Source organism: Catharus ustulatus, chromosome 3, assembly GCF_009819885.2.
Source record: "Catharus ustulatus isolate bCatUst1 chromosome 3, bCatUst1.pri.v2, whole genome shotgun sequence".
Classification (NCBI taxonomy): Eukaryota; Metazoa; Chordata; class Aves; order Passeriformes; family Turdidae; genus Catharus; species Catharus ustulatus.
This window is the reverse complement of record NC_046223.1, coordinates 48,869,467-48,892,411: the sequence shown is the minus strand read 5'-3', so window position 1 is coordinate 48,892,411 and position 22,945 is coordinate 48,869,467. Positions and strand designations below refer to the sequence as shown.

The following is a 22,945-nucleotide window of genomic DNA, read 5'->3' as shown; positions in this document are numbered from 1 at the left end:
GTAATGTAACAGATGCCTCTAATCCTGAGAAGAATCCTCTGTAATGTGTAGTCGGTACCCAAGACCTCCAAAACAAAACAAGAATACCTTGGTATAGTTCCCAAGAAATCTGCTTTAAGAATACACAATGTAGCTTGCACATAAGAGAATCCCTTAAAATCACCTGTCCTTGATAGCACAAAAAGTAGTTTGACTCTTATGATGATCCACTAAAGCAGGAACAAGTAGCCCTTTGATTGAAGGGGTACGAAGAAGGCAGGGATGCACTGTATAAAATAACCTTGCAACTGCCACACCAATAAATAAGCAATGGATGAAAATAAACTATTTTTATGTTTTCCTTTCAAAGACTTATTCTGTCATTTTTATCATATTTGTAGGAACATATAAAAATTCATCCTAGGCAATAGTTCTATGACTGGAAACACAAACACTTATCCCTGGCCTACATTTGTAACATCATACCTGAGATAATTCTCACTGAAGATCAACATTAAAATACCTGCTTTTCAGCAGTAGGGATTTTCTAGTGGTGCATGTATGAGAGAAAGTCTGTTCCAGAGCAGCATTGCCTCAATTCCTTGTATCCCATACCTTCAACACTAATGTAAAAATAAGAGGGCTGATCCCATAAATGTGTGCATAATATTATTTTAAGCAGCTTCCTTGCAATTTAATTCAGCTGGTCATCTTAACTTCACAGATAGAAATTTTCTTTTAAAAAAAAAAAAAAGTACATTGCAACCTAAAAACCTCTACCTTTCATAGGTAATTTCAAACTTGAAACTCTTGCAAAAAGCTCACAGGCTGAGGAAAGTAATAATCTCAGGAATGGAAAAATACCTATTTCACAGATATCTTTTTGTACCTTCACTTGCTCTAGAAATACTATCCATTCCTAAGGATAGAAAAGTTTCAGACATACCTTTAACAGTGACCCAAATCCTGATTTGGAAGGCAGAAATCTGAAATCCCATCATACTATTTCATGGTAATTGAGTCACACACAGCAAGGACTCTGTCTCCTGCATTCTTCTCTCTTTAGTTGAACAGTGACGTTTGGCCTGTTGTGATGACAATGCTATTTTGTAACCCTACCTCTGAGGACTGGCATTTTGGATGTCTGTTGTTGGAGAAGAATATAAATGTTAGGTTAAAGAGAAGAATACATTATATTTTTTGGATAGCATTCTATTAATGTGAGAATCTGAGGACCAGATATTCGTGATATTCCTTTCTGCAGACCCCAGGTTATTCCCACTACCAACATAACTGTATCAAACAGAAAGCCAACTGTTGAGAGAGCAAATCTTCCCTTATAGGGAAAAGAAATAGTTATCAGAGTGCTGGAAGTATACTGCAGATTATTATGCATACTTAACAGCAGTTTTAAACCTGTACTGAAGCCAGACTGATTTCAAGAGGGAAAAAGGGGCAAAAAATGATTAATTATTATAAATTAAGACACAAACTTGTTTTGCTGCTCTTGTAGAAACTTGGATTGTATGTGAGACCTACATAAAATGCCCAGGGGCAACTAAAAGTGCTTGGAGAAAAATTTAGCATGTGACCTTTAATAGGAGCACAGAAAATTCTGAATTATTTTATTCCAGTCAGTATAGAAGTACACCTTTGAATTCACGCTTTTTTATAAAAGAGATGATAAATCACTAGTCAGACTAAAGCACATTGTTGGTTTTCAAAGCATCCGCTATATATTGATGAAATATCCAAAAGGTAAATTTTGACAATGATTAAAAACCCATCCCATAATGAACAGCATGCAGTTCATTGGAATATAGCTCTCTGAACATGACTATGTTCCAGATGATTAAAGATTTCTTCTTCTGTTTCTGGAGTGAGTTGTATATTATCTTTGATTGGAGACAAAGGATCTGACTTTCTACAAGAGGGAAGTTTTTCATACTCTCTGCATAAAAAAAGATAAAAGACAAAACAAAACCAAGAATGTTATAATTATTTTGTGTTTCTAACCAAAGGCCTGTAAGAATATACAGGTTAAAACAAAGCCAGACTCCTCAGCCTGACTACCCACTGCATCTATGAATAAGTACAAAATAAAAATTTCTGATGCAAGAATTTCAATACAACTGAACAACTTCACTGAAAGTGACAGAATGATACCTGTTAGCTTTATTTATCAAAGACTGTATATACTCGGTCCTATTTCAGGTTGCACATGCTTTCTTAACATTTAAGTCTTCTGAATAAGTGTAGTTTTATATGTAGCTCCTGTGAGCCTTGACATTAAGGCAGAACAGATTAGTGTCCCACATGATTTATCTGCCATAAGGTAATGTAACTGTTAAAACATAAGGCTAATTTAGAAACATCTTAAAATCTGGGAAAAAAAAAAAAAGAGCTAAGCAAGTTCTAGCAGTAAAAACCCAATTTGTGAAATATGTTGAGAAAAAAAATCTCCTAAAAGCTAATAAACTATTGCTTACGTAGAAGTAACAGAAAAACCACCAGTATAAATACCCAGAGGTTAGAAACCAACCAAAACTGGATGGACAAACGTGCATGGTAGGAGCCAAGTCTTGCAGCCATCAGCAGAGAGTGCTACCTAGGCTCAACACTGTTCTATTTGCCTGTATGCTGATAAATCCAAAATTATGATTTTTCTCCCTGTGAGCACTGCTGGTCAGACATTCTCAAATAGAGGTCAAGCAATAAATAGACAAACACCTTCACCTCCTTCTTGAAACTGTCAGTCATTTTTAAATCTCATAAGGAGGATAATAAAAAGTAAGACTTCTACTTTTTACTTCTAAAAGTAATTTCACGATTATAAGCCGCACCTGATTACAAGCTGCACTTCCGGGTGTCAGCAACTGTCTTGGGTTACAATACAGAGTGTGATAAAAGGTATCTATTCTATCACCATCTGTTGAGGGTGGGGGCAGTGATCCTTATCTCAACGGCAGATATTCTGCTAATGGGCCATCCATTGAAACCAGGCAGGGCATTGTTCTTTATCTTTTCACACCCCATCCTTCCTCCAGCGAGTCATTTTCTGCTAATGGCCCATTGAGTCCCACAGTGGGACTGATAAAATTACTGCATCCCATTGGAAGTTGCTCCAGCCAGGGGGAAGAGCCCAACATTTCTTACCAAGATAAAAACAGAGGTTTTGGGACACTAAGGGAGCCCCTTTCTCCACTGGACTCCAGAGGAAAACTGGATTTCTCCACATCACCACTGGACCTCTGGAGGAAAACTGCACCTTCTACAGGAACACTGCTTCAACTGAATCAACATCTGTCACTGCAGTAGAACTGTAACCACCATTTAACGGGACTGCTACCAACACCCTGCCTGACAGGGTGTCAGGTTGTACTCTGACTTTGTCAGGGTTTGGAGTTTGTTTCTTTGTAGTACTGCATTTCTATTTTAATTTCCCTAGTAAAGCACTGTTATTCCTAATTCCCATATCTTTGCCTGAAAGCCCCTTGATTTCAAAATTATAATAATTTGGAGGGAGGGTGATTACATTCTCCATTTCAAAGAGAAGTTCCTGCCTTTCTCAGCAGACACCTGTCCTCCAAACTAAGACAGCAACTTTTCATTCTTTGTCCATATATAGGCTGCATCTGATTATAAACTGCACTTCTGGGTTCAGACCAAAATTTTAGTGAAAATGATGCAGCTTATAATCATGAAATTACTGTAAATACCGTGAGTAAATTTTTAAACAGAAATGTGTGTTTATAATAACCTACCCTACAGCCCAAACTTACTAAGATACATTCATCTGAATTAACAGATGCTTACCAATATCAACATTTACCGCTCAGTGCAAAGAATACTTTTGTCCTACTCACATTTGCTTTCCAGTTAGTGAAAATAATTTTATTTAAATAAGACTTATTTATTTAAAGTTGAGATTGCTACATAAACCTGGGAAAACTTTGCGACCAGGAGTTTTTTTCTGAGTCCATGGAGATAGTGTAAGTTTGAATATCCATACTTCATATTCTGTTTTACTTTTTTAAAATAATAATTGTCCTCCAAATTCAAACCTTGAAGCTATTTGCAGAAACTTCAAGTTAGACAAGTCATCTCAACAAGGAAAAGCAACAGCATTTTATAATGTGCAAGAATGTCTCTTGTAACCAGATACCCCAGCTAACAGAAATATTCCATCAATTTACCATCATCGTGAAACAGAACACTTCTGACAATCAGCCATCTCCAAATGTGAGGGACACAGAGTTAAATAGAAGTAGTCTTGTACTCAATTAAATTTAGCAACTTTAATGCAGTTTTTGCATTTAGGTCAAGAAATTATTTTTGGTGTTTGATGGCCAACAATGGCAGTGATTTTCATATGGTAAACTAAATTCATAATTATCAATAAATTCAGTAAGTGAATTTTAGCTGAAAGTTTTTCCTGGTTACAAAGAAAAATGTAATTATAAGATCATTTACCAAACACTATGCTTCATGTTTACATCAAGCTTAGGAAGTTATAAATTGTATGTAGAAAATATCCAATCTTGCACTGTTATCCTTATTGAATTGTATGGAGAACATGCATAGAGTCTGCTTCGAAGACTGTTGCTTTGGGAAAAAAGCATGCAGTGTAGTAAGTAAGGGGTTAAAGCAACTCACCTTTTAAATTGGAAGCTTTTCCAGAATTCACCAATAGTGGATTGCAGCCCCAGCTTATTTTCAGTATCACAGTCCTTCCTCTTCTGCACAGGTGACAGTTTCCTGCTTAGTCCACTTACTTTAGCTCGTATCAATGGCTTGAGCTTTGTTACCATATGTGACTTTATATTACTGGATTTATGTAACCCAGGAACCTGTGGGATTTTAATATTGCAGTACACATAGTGAAAAATGCAAACCTGCAAGCAACATATCACACTGAAAAGCTTATAATAAAGAAAGTCTTTTACATTGTGTTGAGGTAATGCAACCTGAAATGCCACAACAAAGTATATTTAGATAATCTATAATCTAAAAAATGGCATCTCAAACACAAGACATATTGCAGCTTGCATAAATGTCCGTGTTAAGGTTGTAAATACTCATTTCTTTTGAGTGCAGTTTTAAAAATCTACTGAACACTTATTTTTTCATCTGTCTGAAGACTACTTGTTATGTTCTCATGTAATGCCATCCTTCAGAATTTTAAGAGAAACAACTCTCTGGTATCACTCCCTGTGACACTCAGATTTCATGAAAAAGGAGCCATAAGCAAGAGCACAGGTAACAGTATGATGACCCCAAGGATCATTAGACCTCTAGCTAGACCCTCTTAACCAGTTTCTATACCAAGAGCTCAGAAAAGTAGTGCTTGGCCAGAATTTCTCTGTCTTACAAGCAACCAGACTTAAGTTGGAACATCTCAGCAGCCTTTTCTTCAAGGAGAATTCATAGCTTAGTTCTTTCTGAAACATAATAGCATTTTGCCATTCCCTCACCAAACATATTTAATTTTTTTTACCTCAAATACTGTATTCAGTTTTGGTCTCTATCTACAAGAAAGACATTGAGGCACTGGAATGAGTCCAAAGACAGACAACACAGTTGGTGAAGGGTCTGGAGCACAAGTCTGATGATGAGCTGCTGAGAGAGCTGGGGGTGTTTAGCCTGGAGAAAAGGAGGCTTGGGGGTGACCTTATCATTCTCTACAACTGCCTGGAAGGAGAGCATAGCTAGGTGGGGTCGGCCTCTTCTAGACAACTAGGAACAGGATATGAGGAAACAGCCTCAAGTTGCACCAGGGGAGGTTTAGATTGGATAGGAGGAAAAATTTCTTCCTGCAAAGGATTGCAAAGCATTGGAACAGACTGCCCAGAGAAGTGGCAGGACCACAATTCCTGGAAGTGTTCAAAAATTGTGTGGATAAGGCACTTCAGGATACAGTTCAATGGTGAATGTGGTAGTGCTGGGTTGACAGCTAAACCTGACTGCAAATTTCCACCCTTAATGATTATATTAGTCTATTATTGAAATTGCATTAATATTAATTAATTATTAATTAATCTACCTAAATATATTAAGCAGATCTTGGTAGTCCAAGGAGGGAAAAAAAAAGAACATCAGAACATAAGCTAAAAATTAGAACAAGAATACTAGGAAGAATAAAATAAAAATCTTAAAACTACCTGCTTTACATTATTCTGCTTTTTATCTATCACCTCGGTCTTTTTGCAGCATGTGAAGGCACTCAAGTCTTATGTATCCCTGTAGTACTGAATTATGTCAGAGCTATAACTTAATTTAGCTAACCCAAAAGTAGGCAAAGTTGCATGGTGAACACCTGCTAAGAAATTTAAAGCCAGAGCAGAATGCTCATTTCTATTGTCAGTATAGCCTCTTTGCTGGGGTCACAGCAATTGTGAAAAATAAGTCACAGTAAAAAACACAGCTAAAATAGTATCACAGAAAAAAAACTTGAAGTCTTAGGGAGCTCAGTATCAGACAAGCATTTGTTAGTAAAAAGCTTCTACTGGTTTTGACATTAAAATTAAATAGGTAGCACTTTACATTTTGGATTGGAACCACAAAAACAACTGACATATTTTTCAGATTGCCTCCCCCAGTTATTAAATTTCTCTAAGTAAATCTACATAACTGATATTCAGCTTATCAAAATCAGAATAAATTACATGATTAACTGCTTCTTCCCTAAATCTGGAACTCATTTTCCTCTTTGGTATCTTCTACTATATTTAACACCAGCAAGCACCTCCCTTGTTTTACGCTTGCAGGATCCTAATAAATATACTAACAAGATTTTAATAAATTCTAAAAGAAAACTGAGCCAAAAGTGCTGCTCCTGATTTCTACCTTCCCTCTCCTATGGTCTTACTGGTGCTACAACTCACAGGAGACCAAGAGTCATGGTGGGCCCAAGTTACAATATGACTGACTTTGTGGTTGTTGCAAAGTTACTTTTTGGCCAAGCCAGTTTTCTGATGTAATTCTTTATAATTATTAATACCAGCACATAAAGAAAGAAGAGAATTCATGGCCATGAAAATAAGTGGTGGATATCCTCCTACTAGCCACTTGCCTTAAACTAACCCTATTGCCCTCACAGATTTTCAGCAGTTTGTTTTCTGAAGGGCTCCAAGCATGCTGAAATTGTTTTACGTGATGCTTATATTACATCCATACTTCCATAATGCAATGCCAATATTTAATATATTCATTCTCCCAATATACCTTCTAAAGAGAGCAAAATAATGTAAAACATATTAAACACAGTCTTAAAATGAAAGTAATAAGAATTCTGAATGCCAGGACGATTTCCTTACTCAATCTTGATGAGGAAAAGCAGGAAAAATGTCCGTGTTCCAAAATACAAATGTAACTTTGTCCTTAGCAAGTAAGTTCCTAACAATGACCACAAGATGTCACTATTTTACAAAACAGACAATATACCTGTCCAGCAGAGAGAAACTTGTGATTTTTAGTCTGACTACAAGAAAACTTGGTAGAGGGCATATACAGAAGGATAAAAACATCTGCTTCTTTCTTACTCATCTTTTGGCCAATTCTAATGACAATGCCTAAGCAGTCAGAGCTGTTAAAATCTTACAAGTCGTTATCAACTAGACAAATACATTAAGCTCTTAGAAATATTCCAAAGACAAGGAACATAAGTTTATTCTTAAACATCCAAGCAAACACAGAGAAGTCAAATTACAATTGTATCTTATGACTGTATCTAGACTGTGAACATAATTGCAATTTATATCATAAAACCTGAAGTGGATTTTCTTGCCTTACCTTGGCTTACCTTACATCTAAGTGTTTAAAATCCCAAGCAATTTGTAACTATTATTAATCATAAATGGTTATATTTCACCCCAGTTCCAGGGTAGATGAACAAGAAAATAGCTTTATCTTTCCAACATTTGCATTGCTGAAGTCATTACAAGTTCCAAAATGAACTAGTAGAAACTGATTTTCAGAGTTTAGTAAAGCTCAAAAAGTTAAAAGAATTCTTACCTTGGTCTTCATGACTGTAATTTTTTTGTTAGCTTGAACAGCAGAAAATAGCAGAGACTGAGAACATTGATCATCATTCAGTTTTGAACCAGAATCAGATTCCTTCAAGATAAAATTGATCTGGTTTTAAAACAGCTTGTCTTTTCACAAACACAATATATGTTTTCATATCTACATGTATATACTTTAAACTACATGTTTTCAGCAGTTCTAAGAACTCACACAAAAACCTGGGCTTTTAGCATGCAACACTACAAAGGCATGCATATGCTTCTGAAAGCACTTCAGGGACTAAAGCAGAGAACAAAAGGTCGCCTACCAGGTGTTTTTATGAGGCGCTGCAGTGATTGCAGCAGAAAGACTCAAGACAAACTAAAACCAGAGAAGAGATTTTATTTAAGCTAGTATGTCAATCCATTCTGTACAATTACGTTAAGCATTGACATGAATATGATCATGCTGTGACTCTACTCAGAGACAAGTTTTGTTAGCACAAGCTACATCATCTGCAGGGCACGATTCCAAAAAGGAGACTTCGCTGCATAATTTTTTGTAATTTAAAGGGAAAACAAATGCTGAAACAATGTCTGATTTTCTTACCTTTGCACCTGAGCTGTTGGACACTTGTAGGATTTCTGAAGACTCCAAACTGCATTCTGATGGCTCACAACACCCATGAGACTCTGATGACTGTTCCAGTTCTATTAAGGGGGAGGACTCTTCCTCCAATTCATCACACACTGCCCCATTAATCTGATCTTCCTGGGATACAGTGCAGTTGTTTCTATGTTGGTGAAACTGCTGTGAAAACACAGTATGAGATGGACTAAGATTTCCTGAGTTACTTTTGAGGCTGCTAAACCACTGGGAACAACTGTTCTGCATTTCTCCAGGAGGTGTAAAGACAGTTCGTGATGACTTTTCAGTTTCTGAAAACCTAGAAACATCTTCAGCTACATGTTTTACTTCCTGTTTCTGGCAATCCTGCTCAGCACCTTGAATTAGATCACCATCTTTCTTCTTTGTCCTACTGTCAAACGTAACTGCATCATTACAGAAAAACCTAAAAAAGAAAAAAAGAAAAGGTGAACGCAAGGGGGAAGAAAGTTATACAAATGAGTATGACCTCACCAATCACTGTCTCTATCCATCAATTTTATTTTCAAGGCATACTCGCAGACAAATTATTTGGGCAACGGGAAAAGTACATCAGGGAGACATTTAGCAAAAAAACCCAACAAAACAAAACAAAACAACCAGGAAAAAGCATCTCTAAAAATGACATTCTTTGACTGAAACACTAAGAAGATTCTTCATCTGAGAAACATCTAGAAATCCCACAAAATTTAAAAATACAGTGATTTCACAATTATAAGCTGCATGTCCGGGTGTCAGCAACTGTCTTGAGTTACAATATAGAGTGTGATAAAAGGTATCTATTCTATCACCATCTCTTGAGGGTGGGGGCAGTGATCCTTCTCTCTGCAACAGATATTCTGCTAATGGGCCAACCATTGAAACCAGGCAGGGCATTGTTCTTTATCTTTTCACAACCCATCCTTCCTCCAGCGAGTCATTTTCTGCTAATGGCCATTGAGTCCCACTGTGGGACTGATAAAATTACTTCATCCCACTGGAAGTTGCTCCAGCCAGGGGGAAGAGCCCAACATTTCTTACCAAGATAAAAACAGAGGTTTTGGGACACTAAGGGAGCCCCTTTCTCCACTGGACTCCAGAGGAAAACCAGATTTCTCCACATCACCACTGGACCTCCGGATGGAAACTGCACCTTCTACAGGAGCACTGCTCCAACTGAATCACATCTGTCACTGCAGGAGGATGCAGCCACCATTGAATGGGACTGCTACCAACACCCTGCCTGACGGGGTGTCAGGTTGTACTCTGACTTTGTCAGGGTTTGGAGTTTGTTTCTTTGTAGTGCTGTATTTCTATTTTAATTTCCCTAGAAAAGAACTGTTATTCCTAATTCCCACATCTTTGCCTGAAAGCCCCTTGATTTCAAAATTATAATAATTTGGAGGGAGGGGGTTTACATTCTCCATTTCAAAGAGAAGTTCCTGCCTTTCTCAGCAGACACCTGTCCTCCAAACAGCAGCTTTTTGTTCTTTGTCCATGTATAATCTGCACCTGATTGTAAGTGCACTTATTTGGGTTAGGACCAAAATTTTAGTCAAAATGGTGCGGCTTATAATCGTGAAATTACTGTACATTAATTAATGATGATATAGCTAGTAATGAAATACTTCAGCACCACTTATCAAGGAAAATAGAACCTTACTACTTTTTTCCTATGCTACAGCAGCAGTTCTTAAGAATATACTGAGCACAGATTTAGAGAAGAACCTGTCATCAGTAACTGCTCTTAGTTCTCTTAGTTTTGGATGCAATAAAAAAAACTTTCAAAAACTTTCAGTTCAGAAAGCTGTGCTTTAAAACTAAGGTCTTAAGACTACTCTGTAAAATTGCACTGCTCAAAAATATTCAAATTATTTAAGATAATAATTACAGAATAGACTAACAGTAATTTCACGATTATAAGCCGCACCATTTTGACTAAAATTTTGGTCCAAACCTGGAAGTGCGGCTTATAATCAGGTGTGGCTTATACATGGACAAAGAATGAAAAGTTGCTGTTTTAGTTTGGAGGACAGGTGTCTGCTGAGAAAGGCAGGAACTTCTCTTTGAAATGGAGAATGTAAACCCCCTCCCTCCAAATTATTCTAATTTTGAAATCAAGGGGCTTTCAGGCAAAAATATGGGAATTAGGAATAACAGTTCCTTTCTAGGGAAATTAAAATAGAAATACAGTACTACAAAGAAACAAACTCCAAACCCTGACAAAGTCAGAGTACAACCTGACACTCCGTTAGGCAGGGTGTTGGTAGCAGTCCCATTAAATGGTGGCTGCATCCTCCTGCAGTGACAGATGTGGTTCAGCTGAAGCAGTGCTCCTGTACAAGGTGCAGTTTCCCTCCAGAGGACCAGTGATGATGTGGAGAAATCCGGTTTTCCTCTGGAGTCCAGTGGAGAAAGGGGCTACCTTAGCGTACCAAAACCTCTGTTTTTATTTTGGTAAGAAACGTTGGGCTCTTTCCTCTGTCTGGAGCAACTTCCAATGGGATGTAGTCATTTTATCAGTCCCACAGTGGGACTCAATGGCCATTAGCAGAAAATGACTCGCTGGAGGAAGGATGGGTTGTGAAAAGATAAAGAACAATGCCCCGCCTGGTTTCAATGGATGACCCATAAGCAGAATATCTGCCATTGAGATAAGGATCACTGCCCCACCCTCAAGAGATGGTGATAGAATAGATACCTTTTGTCACACTCTGTACTGTAACATGCGGCTTATAATCAGGTGCGGCTTATGTATGGACAAAGAACGAAAAGTTGCTGGCACCCAGAAGTGCGGCTTATACTCAGTGCAGCTTATAATCGTGATATTACTGTAATTGTGATAATGTGTTGTAAAACAAATTCAAGTATTTGTGGTCAAATGGAAAAAAACCCTAATAAAGTCCCTGTTCTCAAAGTGCTGCTGCAGAGACCAGCAGCATCAGCTGAATGAGATAGCATAAGAATAGGTATTTGTCAGAGTAGGAGCAGGTTTAGCTTTACTGAAACAAACAAAAAGCCCTGTCATCTTAAGTCCATGTGTTAATTAACAGCTTACATATTTGCCACAAAGTAGCTACCCTGGAAAAAAACCCCAGCCAATTCCTAATTAATTTTGATACCCAGAGAACTACTAATTTGATCACAGAACTGGGGCACCTCTCCTACAAAGAGAGGCTGAGAAAGTCAGGACTGTTCAGCCTAGAGAAGAAAAGGCTCCAGGGAGACCTTATAGCACCTTGCAGTACCCTACCGGAGAGCCTATAGGACAGCTGGAGAGGGACTTCTCACAAGGGCATGTAGTGACAGGACAAGAGGGAATGATCTTAAGTTGAACAAGGTTGAAATTAGATATTGGGAAGAAATTCTTCACTGTGTGGTGAATGTGAGTGTGGTGGCACATTGGAACAGGCTGCCCAGAGAAGTTGCAGATGCCTCATCCCTGGAAGTGCTCAAGATCAAGGTGGATGGATCTCTGAGTAGCCTGGTCTAATGAAAGGTGTCCTGACAATGTCAGGAGGGTTGGAACAAGATGATTTTATAAGGTCCCCTCCAAACCAAACAATTCAATGATTCTCTCATGAGTAGTCTATGAATCAGTCTTCACTTCTGCAGTAAAAAATGAACATTATCTGTATCACAAATAGATAGCACAAAGGATCCACCATCTTGGCTGAGATGCAATACAGTTGCTTAAAAAGTGTGAGGCAGCATTTTCCTATTTTCATTATTCAGGCTATTTTAGCAACCAGGGCAGCAAATAGTCTATTGCTACTCATGAAAACATGTGACATAAGCATACCTGCTTCTTGTTCCTGGAACAATTACAGCATCCTTCTCTTTGTTTTTCCTTTGTAAAAAGGAAGCAAATTTATTTCTAACTCTAGGTAGGGAGTTGGAGCTTTCTTGAGTGATGGAAATTCCTGGAGAATCAAGGCTTTGTAATGCTGACACACTCTTTTGTGCTTCACCATCAATATCATTCTCCTTCTTGATTCTTTTTGTTTTTGAAAATGAATATTGCTTCAACAGATCTCCATCTGAGACTTCTTCTGAATCGAAAGACAATTTAAGCATCACTGTAGAAGCAATTAACCAGTTATGAGATAACTAAACATGGCATATTTACTCTCACAGGCTTAAAAACATAAGTAAGATCTGGTAAGAAAATTATTGACAATAGAGTTCAGATGTCTTTAACACCATTGTTTTCTAGTACATAGCCTTAAAAATAACTCAATGATCAGAACGAAGGTAGACAACTACAAGGAAACTACATTTGATTTAAAGGCAGGTTGCTAAACTACCTAATGACTTTGATAAGTGAAGGAATAGGAAGATACCAGGAGTAAAAAGGAAAATAATAAAGCCCCAGGAGTATAATCAGAAAGCAAAGGATTCAGAGGAAAACACTTAACATAAAGCACAATAGGAACAAATCAGAGCTTCTTCTATTACAAGCCCACAGTTTGAGCGCATATAACTCAGGTGGTACAGAAGTCAAGATACCACAGATACACTAGAGGAAGTGAAAGAGTTGGCATAAAACACCTATACAGGGGATAGAGGCAGCACAGTCTGAGTACAGAAAACATTCTTTATGTTTTCTGTCTTGCCTAATATCAATGGTAGGAAAAACAAGCTGCTTTAACTTCTTCACAAATCATTTTAAGATAGAAATTAAAAGCAAAACTACATCAAAATACAGACTGTATTAAACATAACTTGAAATTGAAACCACCAGAGTTTTACAGCAAACCAAAAAAAGTTAGAATCAAGTCCTGTTCAAAGTTTGCTGTCACCCTTAATCATTATCTAGGCTTTAACATTATAGCTTGGTAATCTTGTAGCTCGTTGAAAACAGAATACAGACAATAATGTTCAAGAGCTAAGCCTCTAAAGCCTCATACCATACAGCACAAGATAAAATCCTTTCTTTTCCCACAGCCTTCTACCTTAAGTTGTTCATATACTTAATATAAACATACCACTCCTTGGCCTTTTTGCCAAGAGCTCTTTGCCTGCAAGCTTTAGTCCTTTAATGCTAATTATTTTCTCCATGCCTTTGGTTATTGCTTTCTCTGGGAAATGCATTTTAGGAGGAGCAGGATCTTCAGTGGGGCCAAACTTGTATTCTTTGCTCCAAATGCTATTGACATGATTATCACGTTGGTCATTCCAGCCGCAACTTCTTTGCTGCGCAGGCTACAAAAAATAATTAAAAACCAAGACATATATTTATAATCTTGCCTAATATATATGATTTCCTGACTTAGCATACAAGGAAGGAAACGTTGACATCTGTACATCTAGCGACACACTCTACATAAAACCTTTTTTTTGTTCCCACACTTTCATGCTTTTCATACTTTCTGTTGTGTTCCCATGATGTCTTCATTTCAATATGGCACAAGTGACTAGCTGCTCATATCAGACCAAATTTGAAGTCTAAAATTTATTTCTATTCAGGAAACAATTTCGGATTATTCTCGGAAGAAATCCAAAAGTCTGAGAATTTTCTCTTTAAACCAGTTACTTCTGGAAATAGATTTAAGGACTTACCAAAATAGTCTGAAAGTAAAACAGATATTAAAGTCAAATGCCATGAAAAATAAAACTTCATCTTTAAAAAGAGTGAGAATTATGTGTGGGGGAACACACAGTTTCTGTAATACCAGAATGGCTTTCACTGACAATTCATCTGTGGATAACATTCAATCACATTTTCCCATTAACATTCAGACTCACGTTAAATTCTTCATATCTAACTTCATAACAAAGACATTACCTGTGCTGTGTCGGGGTTATAATTATCAATTTGTTCCATTGTATTGATATCAATATTGCCAATAGCAATTTGAAAAGCAGCATCATCACCAAAATGTCTATTCCCATCATAGTAAAGGAAAATATCTGAATATTACATTGCATTTCAACAACTGTACCATGAAAGCTAGAACAGCCACTTTCCTATTTTTCAGCTAAAAAGTATGGCTAGAATATTAACCCAAATAATTAATACCACTACTGTGATGTAACAGCAATTGTAATAGAACTTTGGCAAATCATGAAAGTCAAAATTAAATCTTTCAATTATCAGCAGAAGAGACAGCAAATTTCTCCTTCCTAATTTCTGCAAATGCCAGAGATTAGATGGCTTGAACATACAAAGCCAGTGCAGTAATTTCACGACTATAAGGCGCATCCTTTTGACTAAAATTTTGCCCCGAACCCGGAAGTGCACCTTATAGTCCGGTGCGCCTTATATGATGTACAAAGCTGCGAAATTCGCCAACCCGGAAGTGTGAGCCCGCAAAAGTCCCGAGCTGAGCAGAGCCCGCCCGGCGGCGGCATTGGGCCTGCGCTGGCGCAGGGGAAAAGCCTGGGGGTGCGCGGGGCTCCCAGAGCTCCACGGGGCTGCCGGAGTGGCGCGGGGAGGGAGGGAGCGGGCTGCCGCAGAAGCCGCAAGCCCCGGTCGCTTCGAGCTGCTGCTGCCCCAAGCCCCACCTCACCAGCCAGGGGCGGGTGGGAGTGCCGGGCCCCGCACACGGGGAGGGAGCTTGGGACTGCGTTTAAAGGCTACACCAATCTGTGAAAAATGTTTGCAAATTGAGCATCTGCCAGTAAACTCCATGATCACGGGATTCCGTTACTAATTAGTTACTTCGTTGCGCGCGGTACGGATCCTCGATGCAAAAAAAAAAAGTGCGCCTTATAGTCCGGTGCGCCTTAAGGTCGTGAAATTACTGTAACTACTTTAACAGCCCCTCTCTTCCTTCATTTTCCTAATCTTCCATGTTGAAATTTATATTGCACAGATGTGGCAAAAAAATTGTTTCAGGAAGAGGGATCTTGTAAAACAGGAAACGCTAAGATTATAGACTGAGTTGAGCACAAATTGCAAGAATTAAACTAGAAGAGATTGTAACACACAGGCAGAAATTCACAACAGCTATAAAGCAGTCAGTTCATCATATTTAAACTGTAATTAACAATATGTTTTCTAAAGAAAACAACCAGATCAATAACTTCTGCCTAAAACAATGTATCAATAATAGGTCATTTAGTTACCCCCTGTGCTTTTAAAAAGTATTAAAATCAGAGCAAAGGAGAAAAGAAGAAAACCTCCAGAAAAGTTAAAGACAGCAGAAAAGCCAGGCTTTAGTCAAAGCAGAGATGCAATAACAACAACAACAACAAATCTAAGTATGCCACAGATGCAATCAAAATTGTAGATACCACATCAGCTCAGCCTTATTTCCCCATTCTGCTGTTTCAACACAAAGGATACCGTCCTGCATAAGTCAGTGTTTCCGGATCAATATCATCTCCATATGCATTCAGAGGAACTAACTTTCTGTTGACAGGATCAAAAACTAACTGATACAGGAATGTATTATTAGCTCGTGTAAAGCCCTGTATGTATTCTTCCGGTACTGTTATATTCGTCTTCAAGTACTGCCCCATTTTCTTAATAACCTGTCAAAAAAAGAAATTACTCAAGTGTCTCATTTTAACAGGTCACATGAAAGGTTAAATGCATTTAAACTATTAATTATCTTTGCTTGCAATTAAATGTAGAATGAGTGTCCTACTGCAACAAGCAGATTCAACTTAAATAGGGGAAGGAAAGATAAGAGAACTTTGTGCATTATTTTCCCACTCAAATTGTCTACAATTACATAAATAACACGATTCAAATTTAAATGTCCTTCTTCAATAAATAAACCAATACAAAATGTGTTTAGAAAAACAGAGCATCTCCTTAAGGTGTATTTATTAAAAATTTGATGTGTATTACTTTGATCACTCATATTATCAGGACATATAAGCAATACTTTTGCGCTTTTATAATGGGAGAAAAAAAAAGCAAAACTAACCAGAATTAACCCTGGAATTTTGCTCACAGATACATTAAAGCAAATAATGATTTGCATGGGAAAAGTTCAAAGTTCCCCTTTTACTTCCTCAAAAGCCAAATCAGTTGCTTTGATGTTTGCTCTACATGATAAAAAAACTATAAAATTAGAAATCATAGTTCATTGAGAGGAAAAAAATACACCAAAACATGAGTAATTTAAGAAAGAAGATAACACACTAAATTAATTAAACTGCATATTAAAATGCTTCTCTGGATTAGACTTACCTGCCTCCAAGACAGCCCCATGAGGTCTTCTTATTAGCTCTTAACCTCTCCCCTCCCTTATTACCCACACAGAAAAAGTTATGCCCACTCTCTTAACCTCTGTATTTCCTAATACAAGATTTGTTTTAATTCCATACATCGGACGAGAAAAAAACATGGTATATTAATTTGTTTTACCTCATATCATACTTTTCTTCTGTACTGTTTTTAATATAGAAATGTCCATATCCATCCATGTCCGTATGCCATTAAATAAGATTGCCAATCTCTGCCCCTCCCCACACAGATAAATCTGTACTCATACAAAAGTAACAGTTCATTAAGCAGTTCTAGTAATTAATCTGCACAAGTAGAAGAAAGCAGTAATGGGGGGGTGGGGAAATAAAAAATTCAAAGTCTAGCAAAAAATTAAGTTTCCATTCAAATAGAATACACCTTCGAAGGATTAAAACAATTCTTTACCTAAGTTTATTTTGGTATATTTCTTAAAAATATATAACACCTTCAACACTTGAGTAAGTTTAGTTCAGCATCTTTTTTAAGCACAGGTAAAAAATACTTTTTAGTATTCTTCTCAAAATGGAGGAAGTCAAGAACCCTTCTAATTTCCATTTCAGTGTTAAATTTCATATATATTGATATAGACTTCCAAAAAACAAAACACAAAGAAAGACTGAGTTTACCTTTATAATATCTGGATTGTTGGCTAATTTTAGTAACTTGCATGCTTTAGCTAACCCAATTCCATGAATTGAAGGGAGGTAGTCACAACCAGAAAGAATACACATGTAGCGGAATTTCTCTTCTGTAAATACATTTCCAAGCTGCTTGCAGTTTCCTAGTCGAGCTTGATCTATCTCTAGTCCATTTCCAAACTTGTCTATTTTCAGAAACACCTAAAAATTAAGAGGAAGTGAAAACAAGAATTTTCGCCCATATAAGGTGGTTCATTGCACTCAGTGGAAACAAGAGAGGCAAAGTGTTATTCCCCTCTCTTCTGTTTCCCACTTTTGCTGCAGAAGAGTTAATCCATACATCAAACATATTTGCCACCTTCAAACTCTGCTTTTCAGATATCAGCAAGAGGTAAAGGCTATTAGTATTTTCTTCCATACCTTTTTACATCCAAAAGCCAAAAGATCAGAGTCTTCTGTAATTATAGCTTGAACCATGCCAATCTTATTAAGATAAGCCAGCTGAGCATCAGCTTCATAAGGAGCAACAATACAATCAACTCCCTGGGCTCGTGCAGCCTGTACATAAACAAGAAGCATACAAGTGCTTTGCATTAGTTTTCAATAATTACCTTAAGATATCTAAAAGCATAAAAACCTCTACATCAAAAAGCCAAAACCATGACCTTTTTAACCATACACCCATCCTGTCCCCAGTAAGAGTCCAGTGTTTCATAGTCAAAACCTCAACTTTTAAGTAGTTTAGAACCATATACACTGGTTTACAAAAACAACCTTTCCTATAACACTGTTGCAAATACATCCTACCACAGATGAAAGCTTCCTACCCATTCAAGTTATATTCTGGACAAAGGAGAACAGTACTAGAACAAATGTAATATTTTCTGATAAAGACCCTATGACTGCACTGAAAATATAGTAAAAAATTACTAGAACAACTTTTAATCAGCCAATTTTTTTTCTGTAGTCCTTGCTCAGAAACTGGACAAAGAAAAAAAAAGAAAAAAAAATTGATTTTTTTTTTTGTGCTGCAAAGTAAAACAGGTGTTATCAGATTCAGTTCATAGTGGTAGGAAGAGATGTATTTTATTTGACATACCATTATTATTTATACAAGTGGGGATAAACTTCAGATTTGTTAATTATGCAAATTAACACAATCCAAATACATGCAAGACAATTAGACTAAGCAGGTGGGAATATTTCCTTTCCTATGTAGAAAAGGCAGTGATGTAGCCACAAAAATGCAGAGTAGGATATGCTATCTATTGCAGATATTTTTTTTAAACTGGCATTATCAATACAGCTGAGAGCTTACTTTAATAACTTCATGTGCCATAGCATGGGTAATATTTACACTGCGCCCAAAACATTCTCTAGCTTCTGACAATCTCCCTTCCTGCAACAATTGTTTCCCCTTCAGAAGACTGGCCTGACGCCTCCTAAAAGAAAGACAAAAGTATCCATCAATCTCAGATTACTTTTCATTTAAAGAACAGCAGAAGGGACTAAGAGAGAAGGGTAAGAAAGGGGGAAAAGTTGCAACACTTTCCAAATCTGGGCTACTGCATAATTTTTTAAAACAAAAGAATAACTAGGTCATTGCATTGACAAGGACAACTAGATTTGAATGTTGAAATAGATAATATTTTCTCGGAAATCAGTGACAAATAGGAACTGAAATCAGTGGTGTAAAAGAAGAAACGCACCCACTCAGCTGGCAGTAAAACAGATTTAATGGAAGTTGGGAGTATCTGACACTAGATACTTATTGATGTAGAGGACAGAAAACCTAATTTACTTAATTTCAAAAATCGGAAATTGCTCATTTCACACTGAAGGAGGCACGTGTCTCATGAGAATTCATAAATAACAACCACAACTGCAAAATTCTCATAGCTTCAGTGAAAAGTCCCATTTACAGGGACTTGAATCCAAATTTGAAACAAGTTTATCATTTTAGTTGTAGAGAAAAATGAGGAAAGGGGTGATATTTTTAAATAAAATTATATTGGGGAAAATTATTTTTGGCCAGAGATCACAAGTGTGGGTAAACTAAAAGTCTCTAATATATTACAGGAACTACTGCTCAAAGGTTTACTTCCTTCCTCTATAAAATGGCTTTCATTCATGTATAGCATTTCTATTTTTGGAATGAAACTTCTAAGAAGTTTGTATGACTTTAGATGTAAATTAAAAAATATCCTACTATATTGCAGGGGGGTTTACCAGAGCTTTCTTCTTAGCTGAAGTTTGAGGGTTTTTGATTTTTACTGTAGTGATAAAACTGCTTTGCTTGCAAATCAATACAGTTCAGTACTTACTCTCGTCGTGCCTTTTCCACTTCCTTCTTAGAGGGTAGGGTACATCCATCAAATACCAAAATTGGTTTAATTCCAAATGAGAGCAGCATATGAACAAGTTTCATACAGAAAGCTACATAACTGTATCAACAATAACAAAAGTAAGAAAGAAAAAAAAAAGATAAACCTTATTGTTGCCCACAAGTCCATTACATATTTTCCAGCTGCAGGAAAGGAGTACTGTAAGTTTAGGACTAAGTATTGTTCAAAAATCATAACAGGCTGTATATTCTCCCAGTATCACAAAAAACTAAGAATGTATTGTTATAAGTGCATAACATATTGTTGGCTTTTCACAGCTATTAAAATAAATTCTATATGTATGATGTTAAAATAGCTTTTCTATATAAATATAAGTTTTTTCTAATAGCAAAAGTTAAACATACAGTTTTTAATAATAGTATGTTTAAACTACCCGCTTAGTTAAAATAACAGCTTTATGTGTATCTCCTATTATCTTTTTATTAAACCTTTTAAATCTTACCAAAACAATAAAACATGTTTTTCACAACTTGAATGCAGTTTAGTTGTTGGAGGTTTTTTTTTTACCAAGAGAAACAATCTATCTCTGAATTCAGAAGTGAGCTGACTATTCCTCTCCCGTAGACAAAATGAAATATGAACTCAAGTATAATTTTGTTGATTTTGCTATATTAGGATTCAATACTGACAAAAACTTGACCACATAAAACATGGATTGTCTTTCTACTTTCAGCAACTCAATTAATAATGGCCAGGGAAACAGGAAGTAGACAAGCACAGCACATGTCCTTTCCCAGAATGGCAGACTAAATGCACTTTTGCAGAGTTGGAAGCAATGGGGTTATTTAATCTCTCCTTGTAGAACTATCTACTCTTCTCTCCAGATAATGCTTACATCCTATGGACAAGACATACAAACCTATCTTCCCCTACTAAAAATACAGGCACAGCACTGAAAATATTCCAAAAGAGGAAAAGTTCCCCTCCTGTACAAACTGTGAAGATGGTATATGGCCCAGGAGGCAATCCTCCACCTTCAAAGCCCATCCCTTGAAAAAATATTTGTTGGCATTCCAGATATTATTTATTCCTTCTTACCTCTCAACTTCTTATCTGTTATTTCTATAGATCTGTATGAGATCATTTTATCAGCAGCACAGAACTAAAAATCTAATAATTGCTGTAAATAAACTCTAAGCAAGCATATTGTAGCAATGCTCGATTTTTTTTTTTTCTTTAAGGACACTGTTTAAAACAAAGCAAGAGCAACCTCATCAACAGAGGAAGGGAGCAGAAGGAGAGTGGGATTTAGAAGCATTTAGAATGCAAGGATGTGTGCACTGAAGAGACTGGATTCACAGCTACAGAAAAATAACTATGATTTTGAAAGACATGAGTAAATAGCACTGTAGCTATATAATACCTTCATCCAGATGAATTTTAAAGTATGAAAGGACTCTATGCTATAGTTAAGGTGCCAGTCTAGGATGTAGGTGTACGTGTATTGTATGTGCATAGAAACAAGATTTACCCATAAAGTATTCATGTCTTCAAATTCAAGCATTCCAAAGTTTCCTATGACTATGAATATTTCTCCTGACAGTCAGTTTTTTCCTTAACTGAAGTGTATCCTATTCTCAGGACTCTGAGGAACCTCCACTACCTTCAAGGCAGGGCTGGATTGAAACTCCACAGTTCTAATTACCATAAGCAGCAGTAAACACTTGAATCCATTTGCAAAGCACCAACTCTCTCTTGCCTCCAATCAAGCATTTGATGGATCCAAGGTCTCCTGGGTGGTGCCAAGCAATAGGACAAGAGGCAGCAGGCAGAAACCAAAATACAGGAATTCCACTAGAATATAAGTAGAACTTCCTTACTGTGCAAGTAACCAAGCACTGAAACAGGTTGGCTAGAGAGGTTTTCGAGTCTTTTCCTTCTCTGGAGATATTCAAAAGCCGTCTGGACACAACCCTGAGTAATGTGCTCTAAGGGAACCTGCAGGAGATGACATCCAGTGGGGATTTCCAATCTTACCTACATCTAAAATTTAACAAGAGTTCAACCCACATTTCCAGAGATGGACAAGAAACACAAACCTGATCTAAGGGGTGGAGTTGAGTCTGAAATATGACCACAATTTTTGTTTGTTTCTTTCCCCAGAAATAGAACTGTGTAAATGTGTTTCAGAAAAGCTACTTTAATAACTAAAAACATAGTACGTTAAGCAAAAAATCTTACACCTTATTCAGAGCGCAACATATCTCTCAAAATTCCTTGGCCTCATTACAACCTTTGTCACAGCAGTATTTACAAACTCTCTTTGCATACATAAAAGGTGTCTGAAAATAATATTAAATATGAAATTGAAGAATTGCACGTACAGAATTTCATCAGAGAATTTATAGTTGAGATCGAGACATGCTAGGAAAAAAAAAACCCTAACTGATACAGCCTTGGGTATTCTAACAAAAAAAATATTTTGAGAGATTTTTCCTCAACACTTTAATATTTTTAAATTTTTGCACGGCTGGAAAGCTGTTTATTTATCGCCAAAAACTGCAATTTGTAAAGAGTTCAACTCGGAATTCAGAAGCAATAGTAAGAAGCGAAAACTACTGCAACTTAAGTTTTTAGTTCAAGAAATACCAAGTTAACAAAACTTTAGTTTGTAAAAGGATCGAGGCTCAAACGTGACTTACAGATCCGTGGGCTCTCCTCGGGCCAGCTTCTCAGCACAAGCATAGGCGCCTTTGTGCAGCCAGCAGTAGGTGTCCACAGCCACCGTCAGCCCTTTGTACTTCTTCACGTGCGAGGGCTCGGCAGCCTCCTTGATGAACTGGAGCAGGCCCTGGATCCCCATGATGCCGCAGAGCGGGGGAAAAGAACGGAGCCAACCAAAGCCGAGTGCCTTGTGCTCTATATCTAGATCTCGGTGTTCGCTCGCGGGCCGTCAGCTCAGCTCACGGACGGGGCGCTGCGCCGCGCCAGGGCCGCCAGAAGCTCCTGCGCGTGCCCCCACGCATCCCGGCTCGGGGCCGCCTTCCCCCGCCGCGGCGGCTTTACCTCGTCGCGGGCCGGCGCTGCACGGAGAGTGTGGCGAGAGTGTGGAGAGGGAGAGAGAGAGAGAC

The 22,945-nt window shown here is 37.4% G+C and overlaps 1 protein-coding gene across 1 annotated transcript; it reads right to left on the bottom strand.

Annotated features, from left to right (window-relative positions):
* Positions 1–1,489: 1,489 nt before the first annotated feature.
* Positions 1,490–22,677, bottom strand: EXO1 (exonuclease 1). Its single transcript, XM_033055678.1, has 13 exons — positions 22,517–22,677; positions 19,794–19,913; positions 18,788–18,911; positions 17,890–18,027; positions 17,458–17,670; positions 15,920–16,107; positions 14,417–14,513; positions 13,617–13,833; positions 12,431–12,680; positions 8,593–9,055; positions 7,993–8,094; positions 4,636–4,829; positions 1,490–1,930 (listed from the first exon to the last, which is right to left on the bottom strand). Exons 1-13 carry the CDS (start codon positions 22,675–22,677, stop codon positions 1,789–1,791), a joined length of 2,409 nt encoding a protein of 802 aa, XP_032911569.1. The 3' UTR covers positions 1,490–1,788.
* Positions 22,678–22,945: the final 268 nt, after the last annotated feature.

Excerpts from the sequence above, each read along its gene's own strand:
- EXO1 (XM_033055678.1), bottom strand. The coding sequence starts at position 22,677 with ATGGGGATCCAGGGCCTGCTCCAGTTCATCAAGGAGGCTGCCGAGCCC. Across the intron at positions 16,108-17,457 it reads ACAATCCAGATATTATAAAG|GTTATTAAGAAAATGGGGCA; the intron begins GTAAACTCAGTC and ends TTTTTTTGACAG. Across the intron at positions 1,931-4,635 it reads AAAAGCTTCCAATTTAAAAG|AGAGTATGAAAAACTTCCCT; the intron begins GTGAGTTGCTTT and ends TTTTTTATGCAG.